The sequence below is a fragment of the Hyla sarda genome, chromosome 2 (assembly GCF_029499605.1).
Source record: "Hyla sarda isolate aHylSar1 chromosome 2, aHylSar1.hap1, whole genome shotgun sequence".
In the NCBI taxonomy this organism is placed as follows: domain Eukaryota; kingdom Metazoa; phylum Chordata; class Amphibia; order Anura; family Hylidae; genus Hyla; species Hyla sarda.
Genome location: NC_079190.1, coordinates 439,611,964 through 439,635,901, shown reverse-complemented (window position 1 = coordinate 439,635,901; position 23,938 = coordinate 439,611,964). Strand labels below are relative to the sequence as shown.

Sequence of the window (23,938 nt, the reverse complement as noted above, 5' to 3'; positions counted from 1 at the left end):
TATTGATTAGGGCCGAATGTCCAAGCACTGAACTTTACCCAGATGTGACACATAGGTCCTAATTTACTATTGTAAACTTGACCTGTTTTTTCTGGCTATGCACCAGAATTTGGCACATTGCGCAACAAATTGTGTCTGTGCCAGAATTTGCACCAAAAAATTTAAAAACCCGACCAACTCTCCATTTTACTCCAGGGCCAGGGCCTCCGGAAAATGGAGGAGTGGTCTCAAAAAGTGTCCACTACAATTTCAAAAAATACTTACATATTTACTAAGGTTTCTACAGAAAATGTGATGGATTTTTTAACATTTATTTTTTACAGATTTTATTACTATTGTAACCACCAGTTACTGCAGTTTCTATTACCTATTAACCCCTTGCTCCCGAGGTATGATGTGCTCTCAGCAGGTGAGCGTGCATCATACCCGCTGGGTCCTAGTTGCTATAAGCAACCATGACCCACGGCTAATGCTGGATATCGCCGATCGGGCTGATGTCTGGCATTAACCCTTTAGAGTAAACACTGCCGGATAGCTCAGTGGTGCTGTTCGGGACCGCCACTGTGAAATCGCGGCATCCTGAACAGCTTGCAGGACACGAGGAGGATCCATACCTGCCTCCTCGCTGTCCAATTGCCAAATGACTGCTCTGTGCCTGAGATCCAGGCAGGAGCAGTCAAGTGGCGATAACACTGATCAATGCCATGCTATTGCATGGCAGTGATCAGTGTAGGAAATCAGTGTGTCAATATGGGGGCTATAACATTGAAAAATAAAAAGTGTTAATAAATGTGATTTAACCCCTTCCCTAATAAAAGTTTGAATCACCCCCCTTTTCCCATAAAAAAAACTGTGTAAATGAAAATAAAAACAAACATATTTTGTTTCACCGCGTGCGTAAATGTCCGAACTATAAAATTATATTGGTAATTAAACCACACAGTCAATGGCGTACATGTAAAAAAAAATTCCAAAGTCCAAAATAGCGTATTTTTGTTCACTTTTTATACCATATTGATCAAAAAGTCTTATCAAAACAAAAATGGTACCCATAAAAACTTCAGGTCACAGCGCAAAAAATGAGCCCTCATACCGCCCCTTATAAGGAAAAATAAAAAAGTTATAGGGGTCAGAAGAGGACATTTTTTTGAACATATTCATTTTGGTGCATGTAGTTATATATATTTTTAAATTATTTAAAATAAAACCTATATACATTGGGTATCCTTGCCACCATATGGACATACAGAATAAATATAAGGTGCAATTGTTACCGAAAACTGCACTGCGTAGAAACAGAAGCCCCTAAAAATTACAAATTTTTTTTTTTTCAATTTGCCACAAAGAACAAGCCCTCATATGTATTTTTAGGTGGAAAATTGAAAGTGTTATGATTTTTAGAAGGTGAGGAGGAAAATAACAAAAGTGCAAAAAATCGCCAAAGAGGGGAGGGGTTAAATGTTAAATCAAAAATACAGGGAAAAGAATTGTCATCCAGGACTTTAACTACGCAAACAGGAAATAAAGGTGAAGATCACATTCTGTAAAATGTGTGATCATTATAGCACTTAGCATAAGCACTTAACCTCCAAAGCTTTTATTTATTGTGAATCTGTATAGTCATTTTTCTTTTACTTAAAAACAACAACAAAATTTAAATAAACATAAGCTGAGTGTTAAGAAGAATCCAACCTAACATGCTATTCAAAGCAAAACATTTATATATCTTAAAAGTTGCAGACTGGCGTGAACTCTCGGAATATAGAAGCTGTATTAAAGAATTAAAGAGTACCCGTCATCAACAAAAACTTTTAATATGTTGTTCATAATCATTAATGAAGAGATATTGTAATATATCTTCATTAAAAAATATTAATATTTATACCAGTTTTTTCATTTTATACTTTTGGCCACTAGGGGTCACTCTTCTATGCCTGGTCTGCAGGCAGCTTCCTATGCTTTTCATAGTAAGTATACAGCTTTTAGGACTAATGCTGAAGGGCTCTGGTCCTTCCACCGGAAGTTCAGTACTCTCAGCTCAGGACTTGCTCCCAGCCTGTGAGCTACAAGCCTGCACATGCCTCTCATATAACAGCCAGTCACCTTCCCCTCCCCCCTGCTCTGTGTTCTCCCTGCCCCTCACCACACCTTATCTTATACATTGTATTATCTCACTGCACTCCCTGCTCTGTGCCCCCCCGACATTCATCTTAATCACTGCCTCTATAATTGCTCCCTTAGCCCCTGGTTCTCAGCATTGACTTTTTAGTGCAGAGAGAGACACAGGAGAGAGATAGACAGGCTGCTGTCCCAACCCTGTACTTAGTCTGTATGCACACTGCAGTGCAGTGTTTCCCAACTAGGGTCCCTCCAGCTGTTGCAAAACTACAACTCCCAGCATGTCTGGACAGCTGTTGGCTGTCTGGGCATGCTGGGAGTTGTAGTTTTGCAACAGCTGGAGGTGCCCTGGTTGGGAAACACTGCTGCAGAGGGAGAGCAGCATACTGGAAGACTGGCAGAAGCAGAGTCCCAGCCAAGCTTCATGTGACATCATGCCTGCTGGGACCCGCCTCCTTCCACCCCTCAGAAAGACAGTGCTCCTGAGCTAATGAAGAGGGATGAAAAAAGGTATTTCCACAGCATTTTAAACCTCAAAAAACACAGGGATAGGCATAGTTAGAGAAAGGGACAGATGGGAAGGGGGATCAGGGAAAGTTTAGATGATGACAGGTACTCTTTAAGCTCTTTATAAAACCATTTCTATATATTTAAAAATCCCTATTTTTATGTTCTATTTTTGTCTTTCAGATTGAATCTCGAAAACGGCTTGCTAAAACAGTCTTGGTTTTTGTTGGACTCTTTGCCTTTTGCTGGCTTCCCAACCATGTGATTTATTTATATCGCTCCTACCATTATTCAGAAGTGGACACATCTGTATTGCATTACATTACCAGCATCTGTGCTCGGGTATTAGCCTTTACCAATTCCTGCGTGAATCCATTTGCTCTGTACTTGCTCAGCAAGAGTTTTAGGAAACAGTTCAACAACCAGTTGTTCTGTTGCAGACCAAGACTCATCGTGAGGTCTCAGAGCATGGGAAGAAGTACCACCAGAATGACCTCGCTTAAAAGCACCAACCATTCCATGGCAAGTTTCAGTCTGATCAATGGCAAAAACATCTGTCATGAAGGTTGTGTATAAAGAAGTCCCCTGGACATTTATAAATGTTACTTTTCAGGGATTGTTAATCAGTATCTGTATATAGTACAAAAGTTACGGTGGGAGACCAAAAGTTACGACTGGTATAGTCAACTTATCATGTTCCAGCTACAATTTTTCAACAGAAAACTAGTAAATGAGAGGAATTCCTTCCAGATGTGGCATCTTTGTCTATATGTCAAAGGCAACAACAATACACCATGACCTGGATATAAACCAGGTCTTTCTTCCATTGGAATTTTTTGGAGAACATTAGCTGGATCATAGTAGGTTGGTTATCTCTTATGTATAAAGTCCTCTTACCCATGCTGCTAATAGATGAAGAGGAAAACTTTATCCGATGTGAATTTATTTAAGAAAAATGCAAGGGGAATGGTTAAATTCTCTTATTTCATAACTCTTATAGAACCTTCATGTTGGACCTTATCCTAGAGTCCCAAGTTAGAATGGGCTACAGAGGCCTTAGATGTGAACATGACCTCCTTCCCCTTTCAGCACATTACTAGTCAGACGGTTGAAATGGACAATATACTGAACTTTCCTATTGAGGGATAATGTCCTTTCCATGTATGTAAATAATTTCATGATATTACATAGGTATTAATAAGTATTTATTTTCTGCATATAGTTAAGTTATACAGAGTGTTGTTTACTGGCACTAAAGCCATTGTTTGAACTCTAGCTTGAAAAATAAAACATGAATGAATGTGATATCCAACAGGAAGCAATGTACTATACTGAGGCAGGTATCAAACAAGCACAAAAGCTATATTATAATTGTATAAAGATATTATACATGAAGGGCATATACTGTGCTAGCCAGGATTTAGTGCAACATAAAAGAAATTTAAAAAAAAAATCTATATGAATAAAAAAAAATAATCTGACTTAAAAATGCCTAAAAGCTGAAAGCCCCATCTATCTACCTTAGTTGTTGGTAAACTGAGAACTGCAGCATACATTAAATGATGAGGTCATGTTAGGACACCAGAATTATACAGGTCAGAAGGTGATCTTTTTGCCTTAGTACATTGCTTCCACTGTAATTTAATATATATTTTTTAAAGAAAATACGAAAATAAAACAGTTCCTACAAACACTTCATGTGACTTTTACAAATGTAGTAGATAATTAGGATTAAAATGTTGTTTTTCTAGTATCAAGTAGCGCAAACAAATCCAGTTTGCTTATGTACGCTTTTGAGGTGAAGAGAAAATGTATGGTGAAATTTAGGGGTGGTACAGGATTAAAAACCAATTGTTACTATAGATAAGGTTCTCTTCTAAAGATTCTCATTTCATGGCCAGATGAGAGAGCAGCTACGAAGAGCATCTGCGACTTTGGAGAACCTACCCGGTTTTGTATTATACAAACCATTCATGTGAATTTGCACTATGTAATGCTTAATTTCTCCAGTGGGGGTGCTACAGGAATATTGAACACTTTTGCAATGTTCCCTGCTGATTAAACCTGATTGCTGGAGGTCACTGCAGGGGTACACTTTGTGATCAGCTTGTCGATGGATCCTTCTAAGGGTGCATTCACACTGAGGAATTCAAGAGGAATTCACGAGGAATAATTTTGGTCAGGAAATTGTTGCCTTCTGTCATTTTATCCATCAAGCGGAATTCAAGCAGAATTTCCATATGGAAATGAAGAGGAATGAAGTAGGAGGATATTTAATCTACTTTTCTGAATTCTGCTTGAATTCCGCTCGAATTCCGCAGTGTGAACAGGACAGCAGATAAAACATTAAAGTCAATGGGCAGAGGACATGTGCACTAATTTGGAGAGGAGGATTCAAAAGGAATTTACTCGAGTAAACGCACCATAACAAGGAGAGGGAGTAGGAAACAACTTTCACTCACTAGGATCTGGTGACATTACAGGTTTGTGTGGCACAAAGGAGAGCGTGGACATATATTAAACTAAATGAAAATTGGACAATTTTACTGAAAAAACAGTATGCCAACACTTTCAAACAAAATGAATAAACTCACAGGTGCATGCTCACATAGATACAGTTCCAAATATTTACTGTATTCAGTCATCCTATATCTTAGTGTTTACAGAGTGTTTCTGTCATTTTTTGCTGCACAATTTTTCTGACCAACATAAAAAAAAGTGCCAGATATCATCAGAATAGCAGCAATGGAGGAGTTGAGTACCCATATTTTTTTGATTAAAGAAAATCTGTCATCAGTGTCACCTGCACTAACCTGTTGGTGTCTTCGGTATCTTCAGCTACGGGCTCGACTTGGAGCATGGGCGGAACATAGGGACATCACCGCTGCTGTTTGCTAGCAGCGGGGCCCAGCAGAGAACAGCAGCGGGGACATCACTGAGCTCCACCCATGCTCCAAGTCAGGTCTGTAGCTGAAGATACTGAAGAGGATAGATGGAGAACCACAACACGGTACAGGACCAAGTATCGTTGTCATTAGTGTTACCTGCACTACTTGTCTGTTCCGACAGGTTAGGACAGGTGACACTGATGACAGATTTCCTTTAATTAAAAAAAAAAAAAAAGACCAAAAAAAAAAAGAAGCAAGGGGCAACCATTTTAAACATTTGATACAAAAAATTTAGCTAAACAACATGATATGGTTGTGCCATTTTTGGTAATGGTTTCGATCAACTTTATCTGTGTTTGCCTATAAGACATATTTGCTCCTACATACAGTTTTGAAGGTGAAGTAACTTAACAGAAGCTGTCGTGTCTATCAGTTGGGCCAACACGCCCAGCTCCTGTTCCCCATTGACAAACAGTGTTACATAGTGGTCATTTGAATAAATAGCCAACCATTTGATACAGTGGTTGGCCTGAGTACAGCTTACTGCTCTGGTTTATAGAGGGATTTGGGTGGGGGACATTACTTTATGACATCCTGATGCCCTAACAGGGCAGGAGATGTGTTGTCCTCATGAGACCTCTCATCAAGGAGCTTGGCAAGGAATTCACCAATCTGACAAGCTTCTTTTATTATAAAAGGCAAATATAATGTAAGTTAGTGGAAATCTCTATGTGTGAGTCTTTAATATGTATTCAAGAACAATACAGTTTTACATTTAACATTATAATAATAGTAAATAAAAATGGTAAATGCATTTACATAGAGTTGACCTGTTAGTAAATATAATTCAAAGAGACATGGAAAGATAAACTATGGTGTCCTATCTTTCCTCTAATATCAGAGACATTCCTAGGAAAAGTAAGACATCTAGGACTTTTTTTCCTCTGAGGTTTTAGTGCTTCTGTCACTTAATTTAACACTATAAAACCCTATTAAAGGGGTACTCCGACAGAAACTTTTTTTTTAATCAACTGGTGCCAGAAAGTTAAACAGATTTGTAAATTATTTCTATAAAAAAAAAATCTTAATCCTTCCAGTGCTTATTAGCTGCTGAATACTACAGAGGAAATTATTTTCTTTTTGGAACCCAGTGCTCTCTGCTGACATCATGACCACAGTGCTCTCTGCTAACATCTCTGTCCATTTTAGGAACTGTCCAGAGCAGCATATGTTTGCTATGGGGATTTTATGCTACTCTGGACAGTTCTTAAAATGGACAGAGATGTCAGCAGACAGCACTGTGCTCGTGATGTCAGCAGAGAGCTCTATGTTCCAAAAAGAAAATAATTATCTCTGTAGTATTCAGCAGCTAATAAGTACTGGAAGGATTAAAAAATTTTAATAGAGGTAATTTACAAATCTGTTTAACTTTCTGGCACCAGTTGATTAAAAAAATAAATAAAAAGTTTTCAACGGAAGTACCCCTATAAACCTATTGTTACGCCGAGCGCTCCGGGTCCCCGCTCCTCCCCGGAGCGCTCGCTACACTCTCTCCGCTGCAGCGCTCCGGTCAGATCCACTGACCCGGGGCGCTGCGATTCTGCTGCCAGCCGGGATGCGATTCACGATGCGGGTAGCGCCCGCTCGCGATGCGCACCCCGGCTCCCGTACCTGACTCGCTCTCCCTCGGTCCTGTCCCGGCGCGCGCGGCCCCGCTCCCTAGGGCGCGCGCGCGCCGGGTCTTTGCGATTTAAAGGGCCACTGCGCCGCTGATTGGCGCAGTGATTCCAATTAGTGTCTTCACCTGTGCACTTCCCTATATCACCTCACTTCCCCTGCACTTCCCTGCCGGATCTTGTTGCCATTGTGCCAGTGAAAGCGTTCCTTGTATGTTCCTAGCCTGTGTTCCAGACCTCCTGCCGTTGCCCCTGACTACGATCCTTGCTGCCTGCCCCGACCTTCTGCTACGTCCGACCTTGCTTCTGTCTACTCCCTTGTACCGCGCCTATCTTCAGCAGCCAGAGAGGTTGAGCCGTTGCTAGTGGATACGACCTGGTCACTACCGCCGCAGCAAGACCATCCCGCTTTGCGGCGGGCTCTGGTGAAAACCAGTAGTGACTTAGAACCGATCCACTAGCACGGTCCACGCCAATCCCTCTTTGGCACAGAGGATCCACTACCTGCCAGCCGGCATCGTGACAGTAGATCCGGCCATGGATCCCGCTGAAGTTCCTCTGCCAGTTGTCGCTGACCTCACCACGGTGGTCGCCCAGCAGTCACAACAGATAGCGCAACAAGGCCAACAGCTGTCTCAACTGACCGTTATGCTACAACAGTTACTACCACAGCTTCAGCAGTCATCTCCTCCGCCAGCTCCTGCACCTCCTCCGCAGCGAGTGGCCGCTCCTGGGCTACGCCTATCCTTGCCGGATAAATTTGATGGGGACTCTAAGTTTTGCCGTGGCTTTCTTTCCCAATGTTCCCTGCATCTGGAGATGATGTCGGACCTGTTTCCCACTGAAAGGTCTAAGGTGGCTTTCGTAGTCAGCCTTCTGTCCGGAAAAGCCCTGTCATGGGCCACACCGCTCTGGGACCGCAATGATCCTGTCACTGCCTCTGTACACTCCTTCTTCTCGGAAGTCCGAAGTGTCTTTGAGGAACCTGCCCGAGCCTCTTCTGCTGAGACTGCCCTGTTGAACCTGGTCCAGGGTAATTCTTCCGTTGGCGAGTATGCCGTACAATTCCGTACTCTTGCTTCAGAATTGTCCTGGAATAATGAGGCCCTCTGCGCGACCTTTAAAAAAGGCCTATCCAGCAACATTAAAGATGTTCTGGCCGCACGAGAAATTCCTGCTAATCTACATGAACTTATTCACCTAGCCACTCGCATTGACATGCGTTTTTCCGAAAGGCGTCAGGAGCTCCGCCAAGATATGGACTCTGTTCGCACGAGGCGTTTCTTCTCCTCGGCTCCTCTCTCCTCTGGTCCCCTGCAATCTGTTCCTGTGCCTCCCGCCGTGGAGGCTATGCAGGTCGACCGGTCTCGCCTGACACCTCAAGAGAGGACACGACGCCGCATGGAGAACCTCTGCCTGTACTGTGCTAGTACCGAACACTTCCTGAGGGATTGTCCTATCCGTCCTCCCCGCCTGGAAAGACGTCCGCTGACTCCGCACAAAGGAGAGACAGTCCTTGATGTCTACTCTGCTTCTCCACGTCTTACTGTGCCTGTGCGGATGTCTGCCTCTGCCTTCTCCTTCTCTACCGTGGCCTTCTTGGACTCTGGATCTGCAGGAAATTTTATTTTGGCCTCTCTCGTCAACAGGTTCAACATCCCAGTGACCAGTCTCGCCAGACCCCTTTACATCAATTGTGTAAACAATGAAAGATTGGACTGTACCATACGCTTCCGCACGGAGCCCCTTCTAATGAGCATCGGATCTCATCACGAGAGGATTGAACTTTTGGTCCTCCCCAATTGCACCTCGGAAATTCTCCTTGGACTTCCCTGGCTTCAACTTCATTCCCCAACCCTGGATTGGTCCACTGGGGAGATCAAGAGTTGGGGGCCCTCTTGTTCCAAGGACTGTCTAAGACCGGTTCCCAGTAACCCTTGCCGTGACTCTGTGGTTCCCTCAGTAACCGGTCTCCCTAAGGCCTATATGGACTTCGCGGATGTTTTCTGCAAAAAACAAGCTGAGACTCTACCTCCTCACAGGCCTTATGATTGCCCTATCGACCTCCTCCCGGGTACTACTCCACCCCGGGGCAGAATTTATCCTCTCTCTGCCCCAGAGACTCTTGCCATGTCTGAGTATGTCCAGGAAAATTTAAAAAAGGGCTTTATCCGTAAATCCTCCTCTCCTGCCGGAGCTGGATTTTTCTTTGTGTCCAAAAAAGATGGCTCCCTACGTCCTTGCATTGACTACCGCGGTCTTAATAAAATCACGGTTAAGAACCGCTACCCCCTACCCCTCATCTCTGAACTCTTTGATCGCCTCCAAGGTGCCCACATCTTTACTAAATTGGACTTAAGAGGCGCCTATAACCTCATCCGCATCAGAGAGGGGGATGAGTGGAAAACGGCGTTTAACACCAGAGATGGACACTTTGAGTATCTGGTCATGCCCTTTGGCCTGTGCAACGCCCCTGCTGTCTTCCAAGACTTTGTCAATGAAATTTTTCGTGATCTGTTATACTCCTGTGTTGTTGTATATCTGGACGATATCCTAATTTTTTCTGCCAATCTAGAAGAACACCGCCAGCATGTCCGTATGGTTCTTCAGAGACTTCGTGACAATCAACTCTATGCCAAAATTGAGAAATGTCTGTTTGAATGCCAATCTCTTCCTTTTCTAGGATATTTGGTCTCTGGCCAGGGACTACAAATGGATCCAGACAAACTCTCTGCCGTCTTAGATTGGCCACGCCCCTCCGGACTCCGTGCTATCCAACGCTTTTTGGGGTTCGCCAATTATTACAGGCAATTTATTCCACATTTTTCTACCGTTGTGGCTCCTATCGTGGCTTTAACCAAAAAAAATGCCGATCCCAAGTCGTGGCCTCCTCAAGCGGAAGACGCCTTTAAACGACTCAAGTCTGCCTTTTCTTCGGCTCCCGTGCTCTCCAGACCTGACCCTTCCAAACCCTTCCTATTGGAGGTTGATGCCTCCTCAGTGGGAGCTGGAGCTGTTCTTTTACAAAAAAATTCTTCCGGGCATGCTGTCACTTGTGGTTTTTTTTCTAGGACCTTCTCTCCGGCGGAGAGGAACTACTCCATCGGGGATCGAGAGCTTCTAGCCATTAAATTAGCACTTGAGGAATGGAGGCATCTGCTGGAGGGATCAAGATTTCCAGTTATTATTTACACCGACCACAAGAACCTCTCCTACCTCCAGTCTGCCCAACGGCTGAATCCTCGCCAGGCCCGGTGGTCTCTGTTCTTTGCCCGATTTAATTTTGAGATTCACTTTCGTCCTGCCGATAAGAACATTAGGGCCGATGCTCTCTCTCGTTCCTCGGATGCCTCAGAAGTTGAACTCCCTCCGCAACACATCATTCCACCTGACTGCCTGATCTCCACTTCTCCAGCCTCCATCAGGCAAACTCCTCCAGGAAAGACCTTTGTTTCTCCACGCCAACGCCTCGGAATCCTCAAATGGGGTCACTCCTCCCATCTCGCTGGTCATGGGGGCATCAAGAAATCTGTGCAACTCATCTCCCGCTTCTATTGGTGGCCGACTCTGGAGACGGATGTTGTGGACTTTGTGCGAGCCTGCACTATCTGTGCCCGGGATAAGACTCCTCGCCAGAAGCCCGCTGGTTTTCTTCATCCCCTGCCTGTCCCCGAACAGCCTTGGTCTCTGATTGGTATGGATTTTATTACTGATTTACCCCCTTCCCGTGGCAACACTGTTATTTGGGTGGTAGTTGATCGATTCTCCAAAATGGCACATTTCATCCCTCTTCCTGGTCTTCCTTCAGCGCCTCAGTTGGCTAAACAATTTTTTGTACACATTTTTCGTCTTCACGGGTTGCCTACGCAGATCGTCTCGGATAGAGGCGTCCAATTTGTGTCTAAATTCTGGAGGGCTCTCTGTAAACAACTCAAGATTAAATTACATTTTTCTTCTGCATATCATCCCCAGTCCAATGGACAAGTAGAAAGAATTAACCAAGTCTTGGGTGATTATTTGCGACATTTTGTTTCCTCCCGCCAGGATGACTGGGCAGATCTCCTTCCATGGGCCGAATTCTCGTATAACTTCAGAGTCTCTGAATCTTCCTCCAAATCCCCATTTTTCGTGGTGTACGGCCGTCACCCTCTTCCCCCCCTCCCTACCCCCTTGCCCTCTGGTCTGCCCGCTGTGGATGAAATTTCTCGTGACCTTTCCATTATATGGAGAGAGACCCAAAATTCTCTCTTACAGGCTTCTTCACGCATGAAGAGGTTCGCGGATAAGAAAAGAAGAGCTCCTCCCGTTTTTTCCCCTGGAGACAAGGTATGGCTCTCCGCTAAATATGTCCGCTTCCGTGTCCCTAGCTACAAGTTGGGACCACGCTATCTTGGTCCTTTCAAAATTTTGTGTCAAATTAATCCTGTCTCTTACAAACTTCTTCTTCCTCCTTCTCTTCGTATCCCTAATGCCTTTCACGTCTCTCTTCTTAAACCACTCATCCTCAACCGTTTTTCTCCCAAATCTGTTCCTCCCACTCCTGTTTCCGGCTCCTCGGACATCTTCTCTGTCAAAGAGATCTTGGCCTCTAAAAAGGTCAGAGGGAAAACTTTTTTTTTAGTGGACTGGGAGGGTTGTGGTCCTGAAGAGAGATCCTGGGAACCTGAGGACAACATCCTAGATAAAAGTCTGCTCCTCAGGTTCTCAGGCCCTAAAAAGAGGGGGAGACTCAAGGGGGGGGGTACTGTTACGCCGAGCGCTCCGGGTCCCCGCTCCTCCCCGGAGCGCTCGCTACACTCTCTCCGCTGCAGCGCTCCGGTCAGATCCACTGACCCGGGGCGCTGCGATTCTGCTGCCAGCCGGGATGCGATTCACGATGCGGGTAGCGCCCGCTCGCGATGCGCACCCCGGCTCCCGTACCTGACTCGCTCTCCCTCGGTCCTGTCCCGGCGCGCGCGGCCCCGCTCCCTAGGGCGCGCGCGCGCCGGGTCTTTGCGATTTAAAGGGCCACTGCGCCGCTGATTGGCGCAGTGATTCCAATTAGTGTCTTCACCTGTGCACTTCCCTATATCACCTCACTTCCCCTGCACTTCCCTGCCGGATCTTGTTGCCATTGTGCCAGTGAAAGCGTTCCTTGTATGTTCCTAGCCTGTGTTCCAGACCTCCTGCCGTTGCCCCTGACTACGATCCTTGCTGCCTGCCCCGACCTTCTGCTACGTCCGACCTTGCTTCTGTCTACTCCCTTGTACCGCGCCTATCTTCAGCAGCCAGAGAGGTTGAGCCGTTGCTAGTGGATACGACCTGGTCACTACCGCCGCAGCAAGACCATCCCGCTTTGCGGCGGGCTCTGGTGAAAACCAGTAGTGACTTAGAACCGATCCACTAGCACGGTCCACGCCAATCCCTCTTTGGCACAGAGGATCCACTACCTGCCAGCCGGCATCGTGACACCTATAGTGCATGGGCAACCCACACCCACAGAGCCCCTGTGTATCAATCAAATGGAGGAGTGGCTGTGACATAACAGGAGAGAGGCATTGCATCCCAGGGACACAGCGGACCCCTAACCACACCTCTCGGACACTGTAGAATGCTGGAAAGACAGAATGAAGGCACAAAACTACATAACAAACGTATGATTAACATGATGACACTAATTCCTTCAGTTCTTCATGTGTTACCATTGTCACCAAATCCTATTGAGGTTTTCTTTCCAAATTGTCTCTCAATGAATTATTCACCTTGTTGTTCATTTTTGTGAGTTTGTACAATTGGCTCATTGTACAGCAAGTATAAGAACAGCAATATTTTACTCACATGACCGGCCTGTTTACTGTATGACCTGCATGCATGCTGCAGGAGTCCAACTATGTGTATTTTGTTGAATGCAATGAATTTGATATTTTTGTTTTATCGATGATCTGTTATGTACAAAATCCACTTGTAATGTGAAACAATTGAGTGAAGCAGTCTATTGACACAAATGCCTACTTGTAGTACTCAGCACCTAATAAACATTTTTTTGACTACCAGAATGAATCTTTTTTGGGGTGAAGCTGACATATACCGGGATCACAAAATGTACAGGTAATTATGTTTTCCCTACATAATAACCATAATAAGCGTGCTGCCTTAAAACCTTTCCATTGGTATTGATAGACTAATCTTTATTAGTTACACTGAAGGGTTTAATACACACTAAAATAATCTCAGCTAAATTCAACAGGTTATGATTTTTTTCCGACAAAAGAAAACATGCAGGATTTTGTCGGTTTTAGGGGAAATAAGCCGCCACCACCAGATGTGTCTGCCAGCAGTTTATTCCCCGGTCCTACTGGAAACACATGCACTCTTGGTCAAGTTGAGCATGTCTGTGTATAGGGAGTCTGGAAGAATAGTTGTTCCCTGAAGACCAGCTAAGCCATAGTTTTCTGTTATGCTGCAAAATTTCAGTACTCATTTTACCCGCAAAAATGGGGAAATATGCTTTGTCGTAGGGGAGCAAATACTGGATAACACTGGTCCCCACTGGAACATATATATAGAAGATAACAAAGTCTCTTTATAGACCTTGCATATCCCATAAAATTCCAAAGACGATGATGTCAATTGTTGGTATGTCTATTTAGGCAACATGTTTAGGGTTTGCACTTTTCATCAAATTGGTATATGCAAACTGAACAAACATTTGGTATATACACAGTCAGACATTAGGGCGATAAATGTGTTATTCCGTTTCATATTTTAGAAGCCAATGCACTTGCACTTTGTGCTAGATCAAACAGGTTATTATGGTTATTATATTTTATATTTATATGTATATACATTTTAAATAAGTTTTTTGCTTATCTACAAGGCTAAGTGGAAATGTATTTTTTAGTGCATGATCCCACTGTGTTGAATTGTATTTAACTGAGCCAAAACTTTACATATAATATCTGGTAGCTTAACATGTTCTTGCTTCACACAGAACAGGCGCGTCTCAAGCCTTACTTAAATGTGTCAATACCCTAATAATTCCAAATGTTACACAGGTTAGTTTCCATATACCACTCTGATGAAGAGTGCAAAATCAAAACGCGTTATTAGTCGCTTTACTAAAGACACCAATGATTGATATCGTCTTTGTGATTTAGTGGAAAGTGCAGCACCTATAAAGTGATTGTCTAATCTTCTACAGTATATACATCTTATAGTAAAGAATGTCTGTGATGATGGTGAGGATGCCCCCTTTTCATGATTACTCGTCTAGGTATAAAAGATCACTTGAAAAATTTCCATACTGTCCATTTATATAAGGAAACTGATCATGTAATGGATTTAATAAATATGATCGTATATATATTTTAATTGGTAAAAAATGTCATATTTTACATCTGCATAGTTATTTTGCTCAATACTAGCTGACCTGACAGAAATCATAAGCCTCCCCCCCCCACCCTCCCAGTGAAGCCTGACAATCAAGATTGAACTGTTTCTTTTCGTTTTAGTCCACCCTGGTGAAGCCTTCACAAATTTATCCATCTTGCCAACACCAATAACCCCTTTAGGAGATACAGATCTTCTAACATTAGGCTTGGGAGGCATGATCTCTCCTTCAACCCCACTAAGTATGTATTACTAGTGTCCTGATGGTATAAGGGTGCAACAGAGAAGAAAAGAGGGCTAAGTTGACACAATATTCTCATGGGTGTCTTACCTCAACTCCGTCCTCCCCCGACATACCTCCTTGATCTCCTGAGATGTTTACAGGAAACCTGATCCTTCCGGCAGCAGTCTCTTAGAGGTGCTCAAAGTCTGTTATAGGAAGTGGGGGAGTATGATATCCTCAATGGTTCCACTTATTGGGACTCCCAGAAGCATCATTAGTCATTATTGTCCATAGGTACCCCTCCAGAGTCCCCCCCCCCCCCACCAACCTCTCAAAAGGGCCAGGGCCGACCGGCATACAATCAATAATAACATGGTTAATGTCATACATATATACTGCATGCTGCATCATGTCAATCACAGACTTTATATTCTGCTCTCGATGGAAAGTCATGAAGTAAAGAGGCAGCTTTTCAAATCGATCTGCCCGCTCATCATACGTGTCAAGCTGATCCTCCAGGCGCAGCAGAGAGAACTGCGTCAGCATAACTTTTGCCAAGCGAACATTATTAAGTTCAAAGCTTCCCCACAAAGTGTTAACCCCTTGCATGCATAAGTCCAAAGCATATTCGCTAATAAATGTAGTTTTTCCATCAGTTAGGCCTGAAAATATTTTTAATTCCCCTTATTCTCCTCCTTCCCTGCCCCCTGGACCCACCGCCCAATACACCAGCAGTGGGCACAGAGGGGGGACAGGAAGAGGACACACCGCCCAACCATTCAGTAATAATTTCCCCAAAACACAGATCAAGGGATAGCCAGCCACCAACAATCCATAGAAGTCACTCACATTTGTCCTCCAAAGGTGCATAGGGCAGCAGGCAACCATGGATTCGACTCTGCATCCGAGACTAAACTTACGGACACTTGATCGCGAGTCAGCTGATACAGACCTCGTGAGACTACGGTTCACTGCACAAGATATAGGTGCAGGAGGGAGGGAAGAAGGAGGGAGGGAAGAAGGACGGAGGGAAGTAGGAGGGAGGGGAAAACGATCGTAGGGGGAGCCCAAGCAGAGACCCCCCTCCCGGGACCCCCCAATTCATTGCCGATCCCGCATGGCCAGGTCCCAGGGCCATCCACATCGCCTGGAGGGGCGGCATCACTCCCCCAGGACACAGTCTCAGCGTCGCCCCAGGGCTCATACTCATTGTCAACTCAGAGCTCAGCAGCGGCTCCGTTCTTCCAGGACGCCGTCACCCGCCGGCCGCAACTCTCTTCGGCTCGAGGAGAGCCCGAACCTTCCTGGACCAGGACACATGGGGAGGAGGAGTCTGCACACAGCCGCCACTACACCATGACGTTTCCCGATAGATAATAAATCTTCCCCCTCCTAAGGCTGGATTAGAGAACACAGGCTCTCGCTATACCGTATTACAAGATATATCTGATGATGGGGAGGAGGAGGCATCAGGAGTTAATAAATCTAAAATTGAGAGGATCCTGGAAGAAGTTCAGAGGTGTAATCACTCTCTGGCGGACCTTCATACCCAGGTTGGGTTTCTTGTCACTGACCTCTCCATAATAAAGGATGAAACCAATAAAATCAGAGATCGTACTAAAGCAATGGAGAAGGCACTTCCAATAGTTGAAAAATAAGTTTTTGCTCTCACAGAAGACTCTAAATCCTTAAGGGAAGAGGTGGGGGGAGTGGAAAATGAAGGTTTCTGATCTAGAGGATAGATCAAGAAGATCTATAATCAGGATGGTGGCATTCCCACAAGACGCAGAAGGTGGGGACAATAGATCTTTTTGTCTCACATGGTTACAGGAATTAGTGGGCCAGCAGGATTTGTCCCCTATGTTTGGTCTGGAGCGTGTACATCGAGTCCCGGCTAGGAGGCCTGATCCTGGGTCCCCGCCCCCCTAGGACTATAATAGCAAAGCTCTTCTGTTCTAACGATCGGGACATTATAATCCGAAGGGCACGTGAGAAGGGCCAGCTTTTTTATAGTGGGGTGAAGGTCTCAATATATCCAGACTATGCCAGGGTTACCCAAATCAAAAGGGCCTCTTTCAGAGAGATAAAAAGAAGGTTGGTGGCAGCGAAAGTGCAGTTCTCTCTGTTATTTCCTGCTAGGTTACGTGTGGTGTACAAAGAAAAGGTTTACTTTTTTACAGATTGCACTGAAGTAGGGAATTGGATGGACCAGTAAGGGATAAAATGATTAGTTATTGTTATTATTTTTGTGAGTAGAGGGGAGGAGGGGAGGGGTCAGGTGACGTTGGAGAGAGACCAGCTAATGTTAGCAGGTCATGAGAACATGAGAAGGAAGGGGGGGAGGAGGGGTGGGACTGTCAGAAGGGGGCTTGTTTTTTTTATTTTTTTTTATTTCTTAGATGTCGAGGATAATGTCCGATAAATTAAAGGTGTTTTTTTTGGAATGTGAGGGGAATGGGGGAGCAACACAAGAGAGTGGCCATATTTGATAGTGTACAAAATATTTGACCAGCAATAGTATGTCTGGTTGAATCTCATGTTACTAAGGAAACCGAAGGGAAGATTGCTAGGAGATGGGCACAATTGGAGCTCCACTCCTCGGCATCTAGTTATTCAGCGGGGGATTCAGTCTATATACATAAGGCCATTCAGTTGAAAATTTTTGGTAGGAAAATTGATGAATGAGGAAAGTATGTTTTTTTACATGCTAAATTTTACGATTGGGTAAGAGTAATGGCCTTTTTCTATGTCTCTCCCCATTTTCTAATCGTCATCTTCTGGAGTTAATAGATTTTATTGGAGGGAAAGAACATCTTCCCTTATATTTGTTAGGGGACTATAATTGTGTATTGAATACCGCTCTGGATAGATCTTCAACTGGGATGGGTAGAGAGTCGGGAACCCCCCTTTATAAGTTATGTGTAGAAATGAGTTGGAGAGACCCGTGGCGTATTATGAATCCTGATAGGAGGGTGTTTTCATGTTTTTCAGCCTCCCATAAAGTAGCATCACGTATTGACATAGCTCTCTCAAATGACAGGGGGTTGCGGTTTATTCAATGTATTAGGTATGAAGAAAGGACTATTTCAGACCATTCTCCAGTAGTGATGGAATTGACATTTGGGGCCAGGGGAAAAGAGAGGGAGAGGGTTTTTTGTTTGAATCCGCATTGGCTTAATTTTTTTAGGAAGGAAGGAAGAAATTGTGAAAGAGATATGGAAAATATGGGAAATTAATAAAAACTTGGCAGCATACCCAATGGTGTGGGGAACTATTAAGGCAGTATTACGGGGGATTCTGTATAGGGAAATACAAAGTAAAAAAAGGGAATTTAAAAAGATGGAACCTGACCTGAAAGAGAAGGTTAAATCTGCAAAAGAAAGATATGAAGAAGTGTGCTCGGAAAAAAATTTCAAGCTGTTAGAATTAGCACAAGATAAACTATACTATTTAGGAAAAGCCCAACAAAAGTTTTTTTTTTTTCAGGTCAGAAAGATTTTGTGTAAGGGGCCGGCCCAGGGAAATTATTGGCAAATTTGGTCAGAGCTCAGAGGGAAAGTAGTGAAATCCTAGCCCTATGGGATAGTAATGGAGTTATGCAGACATCACAGGAGGAGTTACAGAAGATAGCCCAATTATATTATCGACAGCTATATAGTACAGAGGAATCGGCAGGGGATAGGGCGCTCAATTCACAATAATTTGTTAAGATCAATGGTCAATATCCAGTTGGGCTCGGGTCCCTTCCGCTCCGCCCTGTCACTCGACGCAATGAAGGCGTTTGACAGGGTGAAGGTTCCTTTGGAGAGTTCTTAAAAAGTTTGGGATTGAGATTGTAGAGTGGATTAAATAACTATATAAGAATCCTAGGGCCAGGGTGGCATTTAATGGGTCTCTATCACCACAACTGTCGATTGGAAGAGGTACAAGACAAGGTTTCCCACTTTCGCCAATGCTATTTGCGTTATTTCTTATGTATGCAGATGATATTCTTTTGTTCCTAGATAATGTATTTGAGGGGGTCCCAGAAGCAATCAAAGTTGTGGAGGAATTTAGGATAGGTCTCCGGTCTTAAAATCAATTGTAGTAAATCGTCCTTAATGCCACTGATTCCGGGCAATGTTAGGGGAGAAATGGGGGTGAAAATTCTGTCAGAAGGGGAGAATTTGGATTACTTAGGAATTATATTTAGAGATGAGCGAATCGAAGTTGACGAACCTGAATTTGTTACGGATTTCATGAAAAATTTGATTCACAACGAATGCGAATATCGCTTCATTAAACTTCATTTTACAGCGTTCCAGGCTATTGGAGACCTAAAATGGCGGATCCACATGTGAGTACATGGGGCAGGGGATTATGGGAGGGCGGGAAACAGCGGCAGGAACGAAGGTAGGCGGGATGACCCTGAATCCCCTGTCAGATGCAGCCTATCAGCATTCATTGACCCCTGTGATGTCAAAGCCCTATATAATCGGCAGCCATCTTTCCTCTCTTCATTTCGTCTATGCACTCAGAGATAGAGAGAACGGGACTGCGTGTGTCTCACTAGCTTATACCACAGCATTACACTGCAACTGCTAGTCACATCAGCATTGGGGAAAGACAGGAGTGCAGAGTGCTTAGCTGTTCACACTGAGACGGATCATTGATAGCTAAACCTCCTATACACGTTATTGAGCATTGCAGCAGAGAGGGGCAGATAGCTGTTAGCTGCCTCATACAGATCAACAAGCTGCCTGAACTTTATCAACCATCTTACCACCCCATTTTTCAGCGCAATTCAGTATTTTTGTTTGCTCCAGAAATCATCTGCTGCTCAGAATTGTGTGACAGAGTGCAATTTAGGGTTTAATCCCTGTATTTTTTTAATTGTGGTGCTGCACTATTGGGTCCTGCTGCTGTTCACAAATATGTTCTTTTTCAGCGGACTGTAGTGCATTTGTCTTCCCTTGTCAGGAACCGGACCGGTCTGCGGGTAGGATACGGGTAGTGGATCCTCTGTGTCAGTGAGGCGATGGCGTGGGCCGTACGAGAGGACCAGTTCTAAGAAGGCGGGATGGACTTGCTGCGGCGGTAACTCCCAGGTCGTATCCCCTAATAGTGACTCTACCTCACTGACAGCTGAGATAGGCGTAGTACACAAGGACAAGGTGAAGGCAAGGTCGGACGTAGCAAGAGGTCAAGGCAGGCGGCAAAGGTTCGTAGTCAGGGGCAACGGCAAAGGGTCTGGATACACAGGTTAGGGATACACACAAAACGCTTTCTCAGGGCACTAGGGCAACAAGATCCGGCAAGGACAGGAAGGGGGAGTGGGTTTTTATGTGTAGGGAGTGATTACACCACAATTAGTGGTGCACTGGCCCTTTAAATTTCAGAGAGCCTGCGCGCGCGCCCTAGAGATCGGGGCCGCGCACGCCGGGACGGGACAGAAGGAGGACAGGGCAGGTGAGGGGATTGGGATGCGACCCGCCGGCGGGCACGTCCCGCCACGCGGATGGCATCCCCGCCGGTGATGCTAGAGCAGCGCTCTAGGGTCTGACCGGGGCGCTGCATGAAGGAGAAGGCCGCGAGCGCTCCGGGGAGGAACAGAGACCCGGAGCACTCGGCGTAACAGCCCTCATACGTGCATAACACATGCCTACATCAAAGCAGTCTACTATTTTGTATCTGTAACAAGTCTAGATACAGGGAAAGTCCTGACTCCTGGCAAAGTAATCACCTGCTGGTGTTTTTAAAAAATACTTATTTATTCTGCGTATAGTTGCGCATTTTATTGCCCTCATCAGTGCATACTGCATAGGTACATCCAAGTATTGTACCATTTAGTACCTGTTAATCTGTCAAGGTGCTCCATACTGTCAAAGTCCAAACAATGGTGTTTTTAAATAAATACAGAGTTTTTTCTGCGTATAGTGGCGCATATTACTGCCCTCATCAGTGCATACCGCATACGTACATCCAAGTAGTGTACCATCTTGTACCTGTTAATCTGTAAAGGGCCTACATGCTGTGAAAGGACAGCCATAAGTAATCACCTGCTGCTGTTCTAGACAAATACTGTTTAAAGAGCAGTGTAGCGTATTGTAATACCCTCATAAACGCACTAAGTATGTCAGGCGGAGAAGTGCCAGGATGTGCACAGAGGAGTGGCAGAGGCCTAAATACTTCAGGCAGAGTTGGCAGCAGACTTGGGGTGAGTGGCAGCAGGAGTCACAGCGAGAGGCCTGAGCTCCCGTTATCAGCCAGCGGTCTTGTCTCAACCCGCAACTCATCTGCCGTCGTCGATTGGTTAACACGGTAATCCACATCATCACAAGTGACATCTGACACCCCAGTCAACAGTCGGTGGGTTCCTCAGATACAACCCTCAGTTGGCATAGCCCGGGAGCAGTCCCTGTCCTCCCATTGCCTTTGTCCTATGCTGTTCCCTCTCCTAAAGAAGTATCTTTTGCTGTGGATTCAGCTCCACTATTTACTGAGGACGATCTAATAGAGGATAGTCAGCAGCTACTGGCCAGCCAAGTAGGGGAGGAGACATGCGATGCTTGCTCCGCTAGGCGGCCAAGTAGTGATGCGGAGAGTGACGTGGGAGGTGGTGTTGCAAGTGTTCAGGGTCCTGAAGCAGACACTGTTGGGGAACCTGAGGAGGACATCAGTGATGTGCACTCACCTGTTGATGATGATGAAGCCGATCGCAATTGGGAGCCGTGTGCAGAAGGGGCTTCATCATCATCAGGAGAAGAGAGTTGCAGGTTGCCCTTGAGGCAGCAAGGCGGTAGCGCGGTTGGCAGTCAGCGTGGTGGCAGGAGTGGAAATTCAGGAGCCAAACGTGCCCGGGGGAGACCACCTGCTTTGCGGAGCCTACCTTTCCGGGAGGTAGTGGAACAGGGGTTCCTGGAGACGGCGCCAGTAGCAGTCAATTAGTGCGGACTGCAGGTGGGAAAATCAGCTACTCGGCGGTATGGAAGTTTTTCATGAGGCATCCGGAGGAGGTCCACGTAGCCACATGCAAGATCTGTCGGCAGAAGGTGAAGCGTGGCCAGGGTCCCAATGTCGGCACCGCAGCCCTGCGTCAACACATGCTTCACCACCATAAAGCGGCCTGGGAGAACCATGGCCCCGATGTAGTGGTCCAGCCTGCTGCATCACCTAGTGGCCATCCGGTCCCTCCTTCATCCAGCCAAGGCTCCACCACCTCAGCCAAAGGGAGCTGTGTGTCAAACCCTCCTTCTTTCGCTCCAGATGCTCCTGCTTCTCCCGCTTTTACTCAGCCATTCCGCCAACAATCCAACGGCGAAGCCATGTCCAAGAGACAACAGTATGCGTCCACTCATCCAACGGCACAGAAGTTGAATGTGCTCCTGTCCAAGTTGCTGGTGTTGCAGTCCCTCCCTTTTCAAGTGGTGGACTCTGCACCTTTCAGAGAATTGATGGCTTGTGCCGAGGCAAGGTGGGGAGTCCCAAGCCATCATTTCTTTGTGTAGAAGGCAGTACCAGCCCTGCATACATTTGTACAAGAGAAGGTGGGCTAGTCCTTGAGCCTGTCGGTGTGTTCAAAAGTGCACGGAAGCGCCGACGTGTGGAGCTGTAACTACAGGCAGGGACAATACTTGTCTTTTACGGCCCACTGGGTAAATGTGGTTCCTGCACAGCCACAACGGCAACTTGGGCAGGTCACACCGCTTCCTCCTCCACGCTCTCGCTCTCAGGCAGTTGGTCCTATTACAGTGTGATGCCGTCTCCTCATCCTCTACCGTGTCCTCGGCCTCCACTGCACGTCCAAATCTCGGTGGCCCTTCATCGTACCATGTGTGTAGGGCATGGAAGTGTCAAGCTGTTCTTCACATGGTTTGCCTTGGCAAACGGAGTCACACAGGGGAGGAACTGCTAAAGTTCATTCATAAAGAAATCCGAGTATAGCTTACTCCACGAAATCTGGAAATGGGAACCATGGTGACCAACAACGGGAAGAACATTGTGTCCGCGCTGTGACATGGAAGTGTGAAACATGCGCCCTGCATGGCACACATGTTGAATCTGGTTGTCAAGCACTTCCTCAAGTCTTCACGCCATTTGCAAAACATCCTGACAATGGCAAGGAAACTGTGCATGCACTTCAGCCATGAACGACGTAATTCCACTCCTACATTTCCTACAACAAATGATTGAAACCATGGCTGGTCACTGCAATGGAGACTTTGCGCCTACATCTCAAGGCTACATAAGCCCTGTGGGGCTGAACTGGAGAAGGAGGATGATGAGGGGAAGAGCGGAGCACAGTTTAGGTTGGATGAGATGGCCGGTGTTTCTAGTCATCGGACAGGAGAGGAGGAGCAGGAGCAGCCAGAGGAGCTGGAGGGTTATGAGGAAGGCGAGACAGAGGACCCAGACACACCGTGGCAGTATGCATTGGAGATGGAGGCAGGTAGTCCCTCCGAGTCACTGACGCAAATGGCACGATGCATGCTCAGTTGCTTGCGTAGTGACCCCCGAATTGTCAAAATTCGTCAGCGGGAGGACTTCTGGATCTCCACCTTATTAGACCCTCGCTACTGTCCCAGAATGGGGTCCTTTTTTACACCCACTGAGAGGGAGGACAAACTGACCTACTACAGAGAGATTCTACGTAGTCAGTTGGCCGATGCCTATCGGCCACATGGTCCATCCACTCGCAGGTCTGACTCGGAGGGCCCTGTGTGCTCACCTTCCACTGCCATGGCTGCTGGGGAGGGGTGGCAGGAGCAGTACCAGCTCAATCAGCAGAAGCCTGAGTCTACAGTCGCTGATGAGTAGCTTTCTTCACCCGCATAGTGAAGCAACTTATCAGCAGCAGGTAGACATGGAGCAGGACCTGAACCAGCAGGTGGTGGCATACTTTGACATGACCATGCCAACAACCATTGAAGATCCGCTGGACTTCTGGGCAGCCAAACTTGATTTATGGCCGCAACTAGCAGAGTTTGCTGTGGAAAAGCTGTCCTACCCGGCCAGTAGTGTGCCATCAGAGCGGGTGTTTAGTGCGGCCGGGGCCATAGTCACCCCAAGGCGAACTCGTCTGTCCTCTAAAAATGTGGAGAGACTGACGTTTGTCAAGATGAATCAGGGATGGATCAGCCAGGATTTCCAGCCACCAATGCCAGATGCCTCAGAGTAGA

The 23,938-nt window shown here is 45.7% G+C and overlaps 1 protein-coding gene across 9 annotated transcripts in view; it reads left to right on the top strand.

Moving 5' to 3' along the window:
• Nucleotides 1–5,766, top strand: part of GRPR (gastrin releasing peptide receptor) — a 208,850-nt gene extending 203,084 nt beyond the window's left edge. For all 9 annotated transcript variants that reach the window (XM_056559233.1, XM_056559237.1, XM_056559241.1 and 6 more), the window contains one exon: nt 2,809–5,766. In XM_056559233.1, the coding sequence (XP_056415208.1) occupies nt 2,809–3,201 (393 nt within the window). In that variant the 3' untranslated portion in view covers nt 3,202–5,766. The remainder of the gene's footprint in view (nt 1–2,808) is intronic.
• Nucleotides 5,767–23,938: the final 18,172 nt, after the last annotated feature.